Below are 15,596 nucleotides of genomic sequence, written 5' to 3' on the forward strand. Positions count from 1 at the left end.
ATGAGGAGCTGCCTCTGCAGCTGCTGCTTCTGCTTCAGCGCCAGGAGCTCCTGCTGCAGCTGCTGCTCGCGCAGGGCGGGCTCGGCCACGGGCAGCGGGAACTGGTGGTCCAGGCGCAGGTCCATGGGCACGGCCGGCGGGGCCACCTGCAAAGGCAGCGCTGAGGCCACCTCCACTGTGGACAGAGCACAGAAGAGCCGTCACTGCGGGGCACAGCGTCCGCGGCCCCGAGCCACCCACCCCCTCTGCCCAGAGCCCTGCAAGCACCAAGGGGTCCCCACGTGCTGGAGGACGTTTCACGTGTCAGAAGTGTCCCCTACTGTCCAGCGCAGCAGGCTCATGGTGCGGGGCTCAGAGTCGCCTCTGTCACCCGCACGGCGGAGGGCAGACCAGGACGCACGCGCACCCTCCCCCCTGCGCCCGCCCTGCACGGGGGCCCCCGCTCGCGCGGAGGACCCGGCTGCAGCCCCACTGGCCTCTGAAGGCACTTCTGGAAGCCAACAAAGAGCGAGGAGGAGCAGGCTCTGGAGAGCTCCGCGCAGGCGGTGGAGAGGCCGGCTGGCCGCTGCAGGCTGTGTGCCCGACACGGAACGCTGTGTGCCCCAGGAGCGGTCCAGAGCGCTCGGCGAGGCCCGTTGCCATGGTGACGTGGGCGCCCGCTCGGAAAACATGTTTACGGCCGCAGCCAATAAAGGCCCTGCCCGCCGGGCCGCCCACGCACATCCATCAGGACCGCGTTCTCAGGCTTCACAAAGACACGGTTCCCTGCCCCGCCCCAATGGGCAGCCGAAGGAAAGCTACAAGTGATTCTTTTGATTAGAAACACAGTCAAATCAATCTTAATGCTTACAAATCAATAACAAATTATTACAAGAAAAGGAAAAGGAACACAGGAAGAAAGCAAGTTTTAAGTTACAGAAATCCCCAAACATCGGATGTGGGTGCCCTGCTGGGACAGGCCCACATTTTGTCAAGTCCACAAGCACACGTGGTGCCCGGCCGGCCAGCGGCGGCGGCTGCTTCCCAGACACTCAGCGGCGCCCTGGGGCCCTGGGAGGATGTGGAGAGCTCACCGTCCGGCTCTTCCAGACAGCTCCCCTTACAACCTGCTCCGGGCTCATTTCTTCATCAACTGAGAAACACCAGACCCGGGGAATGGGAGGAGGGCGTGTCCCAGGCTCAGACGGGAGCCCCAACTCAACAGAGGCGTGCCACCAAGGACCAGCTCCTCACATCAGGGCCATCTACGCCTGGACCCTCAGCACAGGCCATGTTATGTCATCCGAGAGTGGCCTCCCTACATGCCTGGGACCTGACGCCGAGGCCGCAGAGCCCCGGCTACAGACATAACCCAGTTCCTCAGGACGTGTGGGCTCCCAGCCCCGTAGCCCAGGAGTGGAACCGCCCTCGGGACAGGGTGTTTCTGGGGTCACTGCCGAGGTGGTAGGCCCACGCTGGCCGTTCTAATAAGGCAAGGCTGGGCGCCCTGGGTTCTGCGGCCCTGAGCCGACGCAGTCAGGGGGCTCTCTGGGCCCCGGTGTCCGGACCTAAATCTGTCACTGCACCTGCAGGGCATGGCCACGCAGGCAGAGCCCAGGAAGTTGCCGGACGGCTCTCTGGTTCCTTCCGGGCCAGGTCCGCGCACCAGGAAACAGGAAAGAGACAGGCACCACATAAACACCACCAGCTGATCGTTTCTCTTCTGGTCCCTAAGGCAGTGGCATCCACCCCAACTTTTTAAATGTATGCATTTACTTTTTTCTAATGGGGTGTCAGGCCTGACAGAGTAAGAGGCTTCTAGCTGATGTTAATGTGAGAAAAAGCGACACAAATGGTGTTTTCACAAACAGGACCAGGGAACAGTGGTGTCCTCCCCCCACGCCCTCCCCGCATCCAAGCTGGTCCAGACTGGATTTTGTTAATCTCTTCTTTCCTGTTCACTTTGATTACAAGACTCAGAGCCAAGCGGAGCCTGTGAACAGCACCAGTTTAGAAACCTCAGCATACTCCTGGATCGCTTCAGACTTCCCCGTAGGAGTGAGGCAGTGTGGAGGGCGGAGCAGCTCCGTGCAGAGCAAGGGACACAGCATTTGAAGGCTTTCCCTGGGGGCGGGGGTCCTGCCTCACGTGCGATAGTTCTGCGTGATCCCTAAAACCGTCGGGGCTGGGACGGTCGCCAGGTTCTGCGGTTTCCTCCGGGACCACAGGTGGGGCCACAAAGCTGCTCTCCATCAATCTGTTAACGTGCCTCGTCACCTCCGATCACAGGTGAGCTACTTAACACACCTTCTCAGGTCAGTCTGCCTTTGCTTTCGAAGTATGCACCTGACTTTGCCGTCCTTGGTGACACACACACACAGTCCCTGGTGGACGCAGCCTGTGATCGGTTTACGTGGCCTGAGGATGTTTGCGTCCGTGTTCACAGGTGACAACAGCCTATGCTGTTGTCTCACACTCTGCTTGTCCCTCGTCAGCACTGGTGCGGGCGGGCCCTGCATGCTGACCACACACAAGCTGGGGTTCGCCTGAGTCTGGGAATCTTCTCGGGACACCCGCCCTGGCAGCCCGTGAGTCCTTCCGCAGACACCAGAGCCGACTGGTCCAGTGAGGGCTGTCGAGGGGGCACGCCTGTGGGCCAAGCTCCCCGCTGCCCAAAAAGGGAGCAGGCGCGGGCAGGCTGCCGGGGCGGGGCCGGTGGCAAGGGGCCTTCAGAGGACGTCATCGCTGCCCGCACTGCACATCTCACCCTTACAGGGATGGAAGTCCTGCCCAGCTTACCACTCTGAGGCATCACGGAAAACTTGCTTCTTCTGCTACAGAAAGCCGGAAGCAGCACAGGGAGCGAAAGCTGCCCGTTCCCTAAGTCAGACACGCCGCAACCAGCTACCGCCACGTCTTATTCTCTGAAAAACGCGCTGCGTCTCCGATTGGACAGAAATGAACATCTGAGCCGACGTGGGCCAAGGAGACCCACGCATGGCTCCCGAGACAGGCTGCCTTCTTGCCCCCAGGGTGCCGCACACCTGGCCGCCAGGTGGGAGGCGTGGCGAACCTGTCCCCAGGCCCTTCCCTGCACGCCAGCTGCACAGTCACAGTCCCCGCTCATTCCAGTCCCTGGCAGGTGCATCATATATGACTTGTACTATTGGGTCATCGGAAAAGTCATGACGTATTTTTTTCTACATTTTTCGTTGCAAAAATGCGTCATGACTTTTCCAACAACCCAATATTTCTGTATCAAAAACTATTTCAAATGCCATGAGTTCCCAACAGAAGCTGCTAGTGTTTTTGACCCAAAGCGCCCTGAAGGAAACAATAAAACCTTCTCTACTTAAAGAATGCAGCGTCACAACAACAAAAGCCTGTATTCTCATGAATATCTATGGTGGAGGGGAAAACCGCTTTTATAGGTTGTGCCTGAGAAACATGTTAGTACAATTAGACTCGTGACGTTCGTACAAAACAAAGCCTGCATTCAGAGCCTGTCAGAGTGAAGCCTGCGCGCGTCACCAGCTCTCATCACAGACAGACAAAACCCGGCAGTCTCCCTCTCCCTCTCCAAGTCAATGACCCTAAGAAAGGACACTGCCATCTGCCAGCACATGGGTTAGGCCCCCTCGTCACGCACCACACGGAAGAGAAATGAGCAGCAGCACTATTCTTCAGAAAAACATGACCAAAGCTTGGGGTCTATTCAAGTAAAGAATGACTCATTCAAATCTAAGGAGAAATAATAGATATTCCAACTATGTAACCACGATTTCCTCTTACTCTGCCTGACATTTGCCTGTGTGTGTGTGGGGGGGGGGTGAGGGGAGAAAGGGAGGAAAGGCAAAACTAGACATGCGTGACTGATTTTTAAGTGGTTTCCTCTTTTACTGTGAAATGCGTCACACCTGCCAAAGAACACGTTTCGGGTGACGGCGCGGTGCAGTGATGGAGGGCGACCCCAGCTCCCGGTGAGGACAAGGCCTGTGCCCTGCTCCGCACCGTCGCCCCGACACTCTGACCTTGGTAGGCAGGCCTCGCTCCTCCTTCCGGTCATAGCGCCCACGGATGTCACCCTGAGCAAGAGCTCCCTAAATGATGGAATGAGCACAGACGCAGTGGACTGAGAGGGTGACGGCATGACGGCCTCAGGAAAAGATGGGATGTCTTGAGTCCAGTCTGCCTTTAGCCGCCAGGGCAGCTGACCAGAGTCCCTTCTGGGGGGAAACCACGGGCACGCCCATGGCGGCATCTGGCAGGATGGTCACGTGCCCTAGAACTGCCGGGCACTCCTGCTTCTGTGTCTGCCGGGGCCCCTCCTGTCCCCAGCTGTGAGCCTCGCAGAAGGCCACAAGGAGAAAGCTCGTCCTGGGGGAGTGAGGCCCTGTGACAGAGAGGGGGCGGGTCAGTGACCTGCCTGCAGGGCCAGTGGGCCGCTCAGGGCACGGGCAGCACAGGGCCAGCCGCCCCCACACCTGCCCCGAGCTCCTGCCGGCCAGGCCCTGGTCGGCCTCCTCGTCTGCCAGGGCAGTCCCTTGTCCCCAGCCGCGACCGGGCCACCCGGCTCCCTTGCCCACCCATCTTTCTGGCTTCACTCTCTCATTCTGCGGGAACTCGGGTTCCAGCTGCATCTCGAAAGGGGGGGCACGGGAGGCCTGCATGTTGAAGGTGCATTATTCTCCGCTCCGTTGGCATCACCCGGCTACACACAGGTTCCAGCACTGCTGCTGACAAATGTGACCTGGATCCGAGGCCTTTGTGTGGGACGTGATTTTTCTCTCTAGTGTCTGTAAGGTCTTCTCCTTGTCCTCCGTGCTCTGAAATTTCAAAATTACGTGGCTTGGGGACGATCTTCTTGCACCCACTGTGGGCCCCCAGTTGACCTGTTCAGTATGGCAGCTGGTGCCCTCCAGCTGTGGGGAATTTCCTTGAATTATTTCCTTGAAGACTTGTTTTTCTCCATTTCCTCCTTCAGAAACTTCTAACATTCAGGTGGCAAGTGTCCTGGAACAATCCTGTTTTTCATTTTCTCCTGGTTTCCTTTTCTTTCTCTTATACTCAACTTTCAATGAGATATCCTTAAATACATATTCCAAGCTTTTCACCAAGTTTTGTGTCATTTCTGCTTTTCTGTTTTTAACTGACGAATCACAAAGCCCCATTCAGAGAGCGAGGCCTCCTGAGTATCCTGGCTTATTGGACGGATAAAGTTGTGGTCTAATCTCTCAGGGCGGGAGCGCTGACTTCCCAGGCTGCTTTTCCCTGCAGTGTTTCCTCCACATCCTATTTGTTTGCTTCTGTTCCCCCAGCTAGAGCCATCTGCAGGCACCAGGCCACCCCAGACTGTGTCCCTGAGAAGAGTGGAGGCAGGAACCCTAGTGGAAGCCACGGGCAGAGTGGGCGTCACTGCCGAGCGTCACTGGAGGGTGTGTGAGCTGGCATCTTCCCGGCGCCCGGCTCAGGCCCGCAGGGCTCCCCGCTCAGGCTGGCACATCTCGCCCGAGGGGAGCCTTCGCCCCTTGGCCCTCAGCACTCACCACGAACACAGTCCTTTATGTCCCGTTCTTGTTAGAGTGCCCACGTCCTCAACTTGCTCACATCCGCAGGCCAAGGATTCGGTATATTCTCCAGAGAAAAATCTTTCTGTCAGCCACCACGGTGAGGAGGGCGGGCCCGGCTTGGTGCCCAGTGCAGCGGGGCAGGCGGTTAGGGGCCCTCTGCATCTGCTGCTTCGCCCCCTCCACTTCGGGCCCCTCTCCCTGCGCCGCTGCTGGCAGGGCTGTGGGCTGCTCTCTGCAGATGGCGGTGCCGGTCCCGTGGATTCAGGCTTCAGCAGTGTGACTTAGGCACCTGCTTTCCAACTTCCAGACTGAGGCTGGTGCTGTCTGTCCTTCTGTCCTCCTCATCTCTGTGAGTTTATGGCCTGTCTCTGGAATATGTCTTTTTATATTTTTAGGGACAATGTCAAAAGTACATAGCGGCAGAGAGAATAGTGTAATCGACTCCCACGGAACCATCACCTGGTTCCAACAACTGTCAATCCCTGGCCAACCTCCGTCTTCCATACGCCCACCCCCTTCCATTCTGCTCGACGACACTGAAGCAGACCAGCCAGCACAGCACCTCATCCACAAATCCTTCGGCAAGTATCTCTAAATGAACTCTTTTCAAAAACAAAACCAAATACCATCAACATGCCCAAATAAGTTAATGACGCTATGATAATATCAAAGAGCCAGAAAGTATTTCCACTTTTTAGACAGGCTCATACATGTTTTTAAAACTTTATTCAAATCAAGATCCAAATACAGTCCACACATTGCAGTTGGCCAATGTCTCTTAAATCCCCTTGAATCTAAAGGTACCTCCTCCCCTCCCGCACCCCTGCACCCTCCAGTTACGGGGTGCAGACACTGGTCACCTGTCCGGAGCCTGCCACATCTGCGTTTTGCCGACCACACCTGGGGAGCAGATGCAGGGCTCCTGGTCCTGGTGTTTCCAGTAAACTGAGTGAGGTGTGGAGGCCTGGGCAGATTCCACTATGATTCCAGCCAGAACCCCGCCCCCCCGGAGGATGCCACCCCTGGGAAGCGCCTGTGAGCAGCATGGCTTCCCAGGGGTCCCCGCCTGGATGGCTCCATCACCCCCTTCACCTGTGAGCTAGACCACTGCTACACGAGGAAGAACCCAAACCAACCACTTATTCTCTGACAAACAGTATTTAGAAGAAAGGCAGGGCAAGTGCAGGAGTCTTCCTTTATTTGCCAATTTTAAAATAATGAGTTGGTGCCCCAGCACCCCCTCATGTGAGCAGTGATTTCAAGATGTGTTTTCAAGATGATAATGACCTGAGCCCACTGCAGCTCCGTGACCACCAGACAGGGAGCCCCTTGGACTGGTCCCTGGTCTCCCTGGAGCCCCCAGCGGTCTCGGGGAACTGCCCTCTGCTCTGCTGCGGGCTCTCCTTGCAGTTTTTGATCCCCACAGGGCATCAGACGTCCCTCCGAGGAGAGCTGGTCTCCCCGTGGGAAGCAGCATTTAGAGGCCGCGAGCTGGGTGTGGGTGAGGCACTGCTTCTGACCTGTTATCTTCACAGGAATTGGTGTGAATTTCAGGAGGGAGCAAAGTTAGATCCACGTGTTCAACCTGCAACTCGCTGCGGAGCTTCGAAAGGCACAACGTATTAAACACATCACTCAAAAGGACTGAACAGTCACATCAGGTTTTATTCAAAACGCTGATTTATATGCAATATCACTTTCCCCAAAGGTGCTCTTAACTGAATTACAATTGTTCTACTTACATGCGTGCGTGCGTGTGCGTGTGTGTGTGTGTGTGTGTGTGTGTAAAGGGGAGATGACGTGGAGAAGTCGGAAGCGCTTTAATATAAAGATATAAAGAATTCTGTGGGAATGTAAGTAAATGGCCCCTACCTAGGCCTATACGTAAATGAGCACATATATCATTTGCATATATTGTTTCTCTTTGCCTCATTTACAGTGAATATAAACAATACCAAAGAAATAAGCTTACATTAACTATTCACTACCATTTAAATTATACTTGAAAAATTTAAAAAAAGATATGGTGCATGAAGAGGCTGTTTTGTTTTGTACTGTTTTCAACTCAGATCCCAGTGTAAAGACATAAACATAACTGGTGGAGGCGTCTAGAGGTTCTGTGGGTGACACACGTGGGAAGGTTCTTTCCGGCGTGGGCATCGTGTAGTTTGCATAGATGAAATGTCACACTGAACACAACCCTTTCTGTCCCCCATGCATGCGAGGTCCTCGCACAGTGCTAGAAACCAGGAAGGAGCCACACACCTTAGGCCCAGGTGTACCCCGTGCTCCTGCCGTGCAGACAGGAAGGCAGTGGCTTACTCTTCAAAATCACTGAGAAATCTCCTAAGGCAGGGAGTCTGCTCCACGCCGGAGGCAGGGGAGGAAGTCCCGGCAGGCACACCTGCCGTCATCACACGGGGTCACGGACCCGGCGGGCTGAGCCTGGCCTGGCTTTACCGAGCTACCTAATTTAAGGTATAAAACAAAGGACCCCACAGGACAGTGATAGATACCAGCCTTACCCCATGTGACAGGTGGGGAAACTGAAGCACTGAGAGGCTGAGTAAGCTGCCCAAGGCCACACAGCAAATGCAGTGGCAAACCCCAAACTGGAACTGGGGGTGGGGAGTCTAGGGACTTGCAGGTCACCCCACGGCACTGGTTCTCAGGCTGGTGGGGGTCCAGGGATGCTCTGCTGTGGCGAGCTGGGCGTCTGTGGGCTCCAGCAGAGCTCGGGGGGTCAGGCACCCTTGAACCCTGAGAACCCCTGCCTGGAGCCCCCAGTGCTGGTAGGCCCGCCTGACCCCTCTCTCTCCTTGCGACCTGGCCAGTCTCCCCTGGAATCACAGGCCTGCTCGAGTGTCTGGTAGTTCAAAGCTTCCCATGAACAAACTCTGCTTCTGAGAAGCTCCTGGCCAGAGCAGCCGCACAGCCAGCCTGCATGGTGCCGCTCCGGCCTGGACACGGCCACGGCCTCGCCCCCCGCCCAGCACCACGAGGACAAGGTTACACGTGCTGCCCAGCCACACGAGCCTGCTGAACAGAAACAGAAAACCTCCGTGACACACTGCTTCCACCACTCAAATAAGAAGCTGCAATGGACAGCAGGCTGTGCTCACGCCGCTGCTCCGTTTGCCTAAGTCAGCTGTCCCCTCCGCCCATCACATCACCTCCCAACACGCAGGCGCTCGGGATGTTTGTCTCCGGAAGGAAGTCTGAGGCCCGTGGATACACCAGTAAGATGTGGGCTCTCAGCCACCTGAGGGGGACTTCCCACAGCTGGTTAGGGTCCTCCCATGGCCTTGCGGCGTCCCTGAGGGGCCCCCGCCTTCTCTATCTGTTGGCACCAGACAGAACACTCCAGTGGGGAGGGGAACAAGCAGGCATACTCTGCCCACCCGTGTCTGGGCAAACCAACGTGGGAGCCACTCACGGTGAAGTGGGATCTACATGTGGAAACCACTCTGTGGTGGCTGGTTCCAGGCTACAGGGGGGTATTCCCTAGTAAAGCTACGGGGACAAATGGAGGCTGGGGCCACTGTGGTGTCAGCTCACAGGACACCCAGGAGAAAAACTGGTCTCCCCAAACACCTACAGCGTGGGTCAGAGCATGAGGACACGACAAGACTAGCCCTGCATGGTCCCCAACAGGACGGGGACAGTAGCAGAGAGTGGGCTCCGGGCCGCTGACCTGGGAGAAGGCACCTGGCTTCTGCTGACCTCCATCGTGCGCGGTAGTGGCAGGGCGCCTACTTATCGGTGAGGCACCGGGCTCACATGGAAGTGCTGGCAGGTGACTGGTGCCGCGTGTGCGATCCAGCGTCCATACAGGGACCAGCACGCAGCCTGTCACGGGGTTTGTGCCAGTGCAGAGAGAAAACCGCTCTGGGCATCCGACCTCGGAAGGGTGGGTGTCCAGGAGAGGCCGGCACCTTTCCCATCCCCAACGGGGCTGAGCTGAGCCCGTCTGCCTCGTGCTACTGAACCCTGTTCCCCAAAACGTGGGCCAGGAAGTGCTTTTTACGCTGAGGGTGAGGAAGACGCCAAGATGAAACCTGGTGGTCAGGATGCCAGAGAGAGAGACCCCCCAGAAGGGTGCAAGCTGACCCCTCTGCGTCTGCACGTCTGACAGCTGAAGGCAGAGCCGTGGACGCGTGTGAGGGAAGGGCGGACATCCCCGACCTCGTCCAGTCACGGGCAGTAGCTCTGCAGAGCCCAGGACAGCAAGCACTGCCCTGGAGTGTCCAGCGAGCCCCTCAGGCAGCTCAGCCTTCCAGAAGCTTCCATGGTCTTCTAGAAGCACAGCGCGTTCCATGAGCTCCCCACGTCAGAGCCAGGGCAGGGGAGAGGAGAACGTCCCGGCCTGGCACATGGGGTCTGATCGGCGGCACAAAAGGCTGGAGCCCCTTCCTTTACAGCCCACAGAGCCCAGTGTATTCCTATGCCTGGCACACCCCGCCGCTCCCAGAGCGGGCAGAATGGGCCCACGGGCACAGGAGGGCGGGCACAGAGGGGATGGGAAGAATTTCCCTGCCTGAGGGAAGTGCTGCAACCACAGGCGTGGGGACGGCAGCAGCAGGGACAGCGGCAGTGGCCGCAGCCTGAGGGGAACAACATCCCTTTCCTGGAGCGGACACTTGCCTTTGTAATAACCAAGTGATTTCTCGCAAAACCAACCGTAGTTCCTACAGGAGTCATGGACAGAAGCAGGCCTGACCTTGCTCAGACCTGGAAAAACCCGCTCTGTGCTTTAACCAGGAGTGAGGAGGGGTGACTGGGTACAGCAGGGGCTCCACCTCGGGGCCCCGCGGGAAGGGCCGCGGCCTCGGTTCCCTGTCCTGGAGCCACAACCCACACAGATTGTCTGGTGTTCAGGCTGAAATCCAGCTTAACTGAAACAGACTGGGGTTTCATAAACAGATTGGGCTGGCCCATCCCCACACCGTCTTCCTTAAAGGCACTGACTGAGGGACACGGGTGCAGACGTGGGGAGGAAGAGAAAAGACGGAGGCCCACCCACCGTCTTCACTAGCTGTGACCTGCCAGGGCAGCTTCACAAACGGACCACACGTCACCTTCAAGCCCAGGGGCCAAGCTACACCCTGAAGGGAGCAGCCCACCTCTAAGCTAAGGCCCCCTCGGACAGACCCCCATCCCCACTGCCACTCAACACAGTGGGGGCAGGTCCCCACGTGCCCGGGCCCCCTGTTCTGCAAACCCATTGAACTCACAGGTAAGGGGTCCCCCGATACTGACAGACATGGAACCAAAATGGAATCCTCAACCTCAGGTGACAGGAAGAGGACCCAGAGATAGCCGGAGTTACAGGCACCGAGGAGTAAGAGTCCACTGCTGGGGACAGAGGGGGACAAAGCCAGGTTTCATCTCCTCAGGCCTGGGTCTGAGCAGACGGCAGCCGCTGGCCACTTCAGGTCAGCTCCCCGCCCCCTCCTCTCCCTTTGGGAAAGAAATAAAAAGCTCTTTGTAGCCCAGGAGAATGAAGGGAACCGAATGAAGACAAAGGAGCAGAAGTCAGGCGATCGGGACGGTTCTGTATAAATCGGAAGCGCCCAGGCCCCCCCTTCCTCACCCACCCACCAGCAGGGCCCCGGCTGACTGCTGAGACACCCCGTCTTCCTGCCCATCTCCCGTCATCTACAGCGACGAGTCAGCAGTCCTGCACCCCCCGCCCCCAAGCCAGGGAGGGCCAGAGCCTGTGCTCTGACCTCTGCAGAGGCAGGGTTTGAAGACAGGTGGCTGAGAATGTTCCAGAACTGGTGGGACACATGACTGCAGACACAGAAAGCACAGCAAAGCAGGGGAAAACAGAAAATAAATCAAGACAATTTCAGCTTGAACTGCAGACGCTGAAGAACAAGTTCAGCAGACACAGAAATGTAGGTGTGGTCACCCCACAAGGGACATGAGGTCACAGCCAGGAAACAGTGAACGCTGAGCGCTAAGAAGGCACAGTGAGGCTGGAATGGCGCTCGGGGACACGGTCTTCCCAGAACAACTCAGACACACACGGGTGTGACACATCCAGGCCCAACACCCCGACAAGCCTTCAGTTAAGGGGAGGCCCCTGAGCATCTGGGACGCAGGAAGAAAGGGGGGCTGAGAGTGGACAAGTATGAGCACCGCCTCAGACACCGCCCGAGCAGGACACGAATAATGTCGATATCCAGCTGTGCGGGTCCAGTGACGGAACGCAATCACCTGCGAAGAGGCCAGTGGGGGCTGGCTGGGGGGACGGGACGGGACGCAGCGACTCGAGACATGGTCAGTGTGCGTAGCAGCGCTCCGCCCCTCACGGAGAAACGGAATCGGAGTATATCACCTCCAGAGCCGTGTGAGGCGGGAGGCAAGCTCGACCAAAAAGAATTCTGAGAAAAACCCGGCTGCTAACCACACACAGCTGGGCGCCTCGCGATGAAACGCACACTGCGTGTGTCAAGTCGTGCCAACTCAGTCATGTTTGACTCTGATCAAACCTCCAGATTAAACTGCCAATTTACAGGAAACACAGGTATTCTAATGAAATCAAGCAAAATGTGGAGCATGGGAAACTGTAGGATATACCACCCAAGGTGGGCGTGAGGTCTGGACCCCAGGGAGAACCCAGAGGGTGCTCTCTGGCAGCAGGGGCACGCCAAGAGAACGGACGACAGGTGATGGCTTCTGGGACCCTAGAAAAGGACCAGGCCCCACCTGGCCAGGCAGCTGTCAGAGGCTCACTCAGACGCTGGCCGACCCCAGGAAAGCCGCTAAGGTGGCGAGTCGGAAGGCGAGCTCTCGCAGAGGCCACTCTAGCTTTCTGCTGGCCCCTCACTCACCCCTGATAACACGAGTGTATCAGTGACACCCAGAGCCTGGAACAGAGCAGGAATGGGGAGGTGGCCGCGGTGCCCCAGGAGAGAGGGCCGGAGGCGGCAGGCTTGGCGCTGCTCCAGGCCTCACAACCACAGGACGACTTCCTGCAATGCTGGGCCGGGCAGCTGCGGGACCTCAGGGGCCACAGGGGGGCACACACACAGATGCGGACGGCTGCAGACTCATCCTTGGTGGGGCTTTAAAAGAACCCGCTTACACAAAACAAACAAACAAACAAGGAAAGCAGTAAATCAACACAAAATGTGCGCCTGGGAGCCCGCACGAGGCAGCGGCAGCGGCCCAGCCCCGCTTCCCTGCTCTCTGAAGGCGGCTCCTGAAATGCAACCCCTCCCCTCAAGGCCACCTTTCCAGAAGAAAGCCGGGCACCCAGAGGCCCGTTCAAGCCAGTGGGCTTCAGTCCCTGCGTCATGGGGTCCTCTTCTCCTGTTCCGAGAGCCTGTGTGTGTCCACACATTCACAGCAGGTTACGTCTGCTCAGCTCTGAAGCGGCCTGAGCCCTTACACGGGCGCGGCAGCACTGGGGTGGCCGCATGCTGCACACGGAGATGGACACGCCACCGGAGGGCCGGCTGCCCGGCTGGTGCTGGGCCTCTGCCTACACCCTCTCCAGGGGGTGCATGGGATGCACGTGAACAAGTCCTGCCCCGCAGGGACGTGGTCTAGTGGGAGGCGACACAAAGCAGATAATTAGGAGAACCACGTAGCGAGTGGGGCAGGTCGCACTACTAACTACCTGCTAACCCCCGTTTTACAGATGAGGCAGAGCAGCAGATAAATCCACCCGAGGTCACAGAGAGGAAGTGTCAACAGTCACCTGCAAAGCAGTTTTCTATGCTCACCGCACGTACCAAGTTCCTACAAACTTACTGGCCATGACAACAGGCACTACACTACTTTCGTTCTTGAGGCCAGAAGTCCGGAAGGGAGCTAAGACCAGGGCTTCGGCACATCTGGCTCCTTCGGGGGCTCCGGGGGCTCGCCGTGGCTCCTGGCCTTCCACCTCCAAAGGCCGCCGTCGTGTTAGTCTGGCATCCGCTGCTGACTCTGACCCTCCCGCCTCACTCACAAGGATCCGTGGGACCCCACTGGGCCCACCCAGGTCATGCAGGACAATCTCCCCATCTCAAGATCCTAAACTTGGTCCCATCTACAAAGTCCCTTTGCCATATAAGGTCACATTGTCACAGACTCTGAATTAGGGCACAGACATTGGTGAGGGGGTGGGTTACTGAGCCGACCACACTCTGGCTCCTCGGTTTAGATCAGACTGGGGGGCCCGGACTGAGCGCAGAACAGGTGGGGGAGGCACTGGTGGTCTGGACTCTTGTCACAGGTGGGGGATGATGCAGCCAGGCGCTACACATACTGACTACTGGAACGCATTGCGTAGTTGACTCTTTTCAGATGTTCACGCCAATGACATTTTGGTAAATTTACCAAGTTGCACAACCATCGCCCTGAATCAGCTCTGGAACCGTCTCATCACCTGAATGTTGAGCCTCCCTTTGCACTTATTTTGAGGGGCAGCTGATGGTGTTTGCTAACTGCCTGAATGTGCGCAGGAGACAAGGAGGACACAGGGTGCCTCTAGGCTTGAGGGTGGAGGCACCCGAGTCCAGGGGAGGCTGTGGGAGGAACAGGTTTTCGGGGAGACAGCAAGAGTCCGGCTGCAGGCACGTCAAGCCTGAGATGCCTGTTAAAGACCAGGTGGGGACCCAGAACAAGCAGCAGGCTTCGGGATCCGGGGCCCGGTGGGATCCAGGCTGCAGCAGACATGTGAATGGCGGCAGCACCAAGGTGGCTTTCTGAGCTAGAATTTAATGAGCTGGGACCACTGAGATCACCACAGGAAAGAGCCAACGAGAATGAGAAGCCATCCAGAGGAGCCCTGGGGACACCCACCGCCGGGATGGGGGCGACATGGGAAAACCTGCCGAGGGCCGTGAGGACAAGCGGCCAGCAGCGGACAGGCACCAGGAGCACGTGGCCCTGGGACAAGGTGCTTCTAAAAGAAGAGGGTGGTCCACTGGGTCAGCGCTGGCGAGAGGCCACCAAGGTGAGGGCTGGCACGTGGCACCAGGGAGTCGCTGGTGAACAGGGGACCAGGGGAAGCTGGCGACCTACAGATGCCGCAGAGGCGCCAGGCGGGGGGCACCCACAGACAAGCTGCACTAGCTCGTGTCACCTGGAAATGGGTGGCGGACAGCACCCAAGTCCAGTGCTTGGAGGGGTGAGGGCTCAAGGTGAGGGCTCAGGCTGGTCCCCATCTTTCTTCTCTGGATCAACAGCACAAAGGGTGGCAACATGAGTGGTCAGTGTGAGCGTCTTCCACGTTGTGAATGGAAACACACATGTATTTTATACACACACACACACTTATATACATGTAATATCTGTACTGAGAATTCCATTCGAGAACAAAAATGGAATGTTCCCATTCAGCTTCCTAGAGAACAAAAAAGGATCAAGTTTCCAAAAAACAGTGGTTCTAAAAGATTACATTTTTATCGCATTGCCCTTTGAATGAGCAGCCCAATGACGTCGATGACAGTTTAATGACACGGCCCTTTGCCAGGCACGCACACCCGCTCAGTGTGGGCCGACAGGTCACGCTGGCCGAGGTGCTCCAACGCCCACCCGGTGTCCTGACACTAACCCTCGAACCTTCTGAAAGGTGAGGGCACTCCACCCAGTGGTCACCGTGATGTGTGTGGCCGCTCATGCGTGAGCACTCGGCTTCTCTCGGGGCGTGATGCCTCTTAGGAAACGCGTCCCTGGAGGTCATCCGGGGGGAGCCAGCCCCGGGCGCTGATCCACCCCCTAAGGACTGTTGCCAGATCGCAGCGCTTGTGTGCCAGTCATGATGGCCCCAAAGCTGCCTGGCACTTCGGACACTCCAGAGAGAAGCTGCAAACTGCTTTCTGTAAGTGAAACGTGGAAGTTCTCCGCTGAGTGGCTCTATTTCGGCATTAGTTACTGCTGGGGATGACTTCCTACCTGACTTAAAATTACACTTTACCCTAAGAACGGACGTGAAGGAAAACCCCAGCACATGTAGGGTCTGTACTATCTGAGGCTTCAGGCACCCACTCGCTGTGGGGGGAGGGGTGTCCCTCAAAGGTGTCCCTTGTATCAGGGGGGCTGCTGTTC

General features: G+C 57.4%; 1 protein-coding gene across 1 annotated transcript in view; it reads right to left on the reverse strand.

Annotated features, from left to right (window-relative positions):
• Window positions 1-15,596, reverse strand: part of HDAC4 (histone deacetylase 4) — a 178,220-nt gene that overhangs the window by 98,376 nt on the left and 64,248 nt on the right. Inside the window, exon 3 of the mRNA XM_019628371.1 lies at window positions 5-175. Within this exon, the coding sequence (XP_019483916.1) occupies window positions 5-175 (171 nt within the window). The remainder of the gene's footprint in view (window positions 1-4; window positions 176-15,596) is intronic.

The sequence above is a fragment of the Hipposideros armiger genome, unplaced genomic scaffold (genome assembly GCF_001890085.2).
Source record: "Hipposideros armiger isolate ML-2016 unplaced genomic scaffold, ASM189008v1 scaffold_17, whole genome shotgun sequence".
Lineage (NCBI taxonomy): Eukaryota > Metazoa > Chordata > Mammalia > Chiroptera > Hipposideridae > Hipposideros > Hipposideros armiger.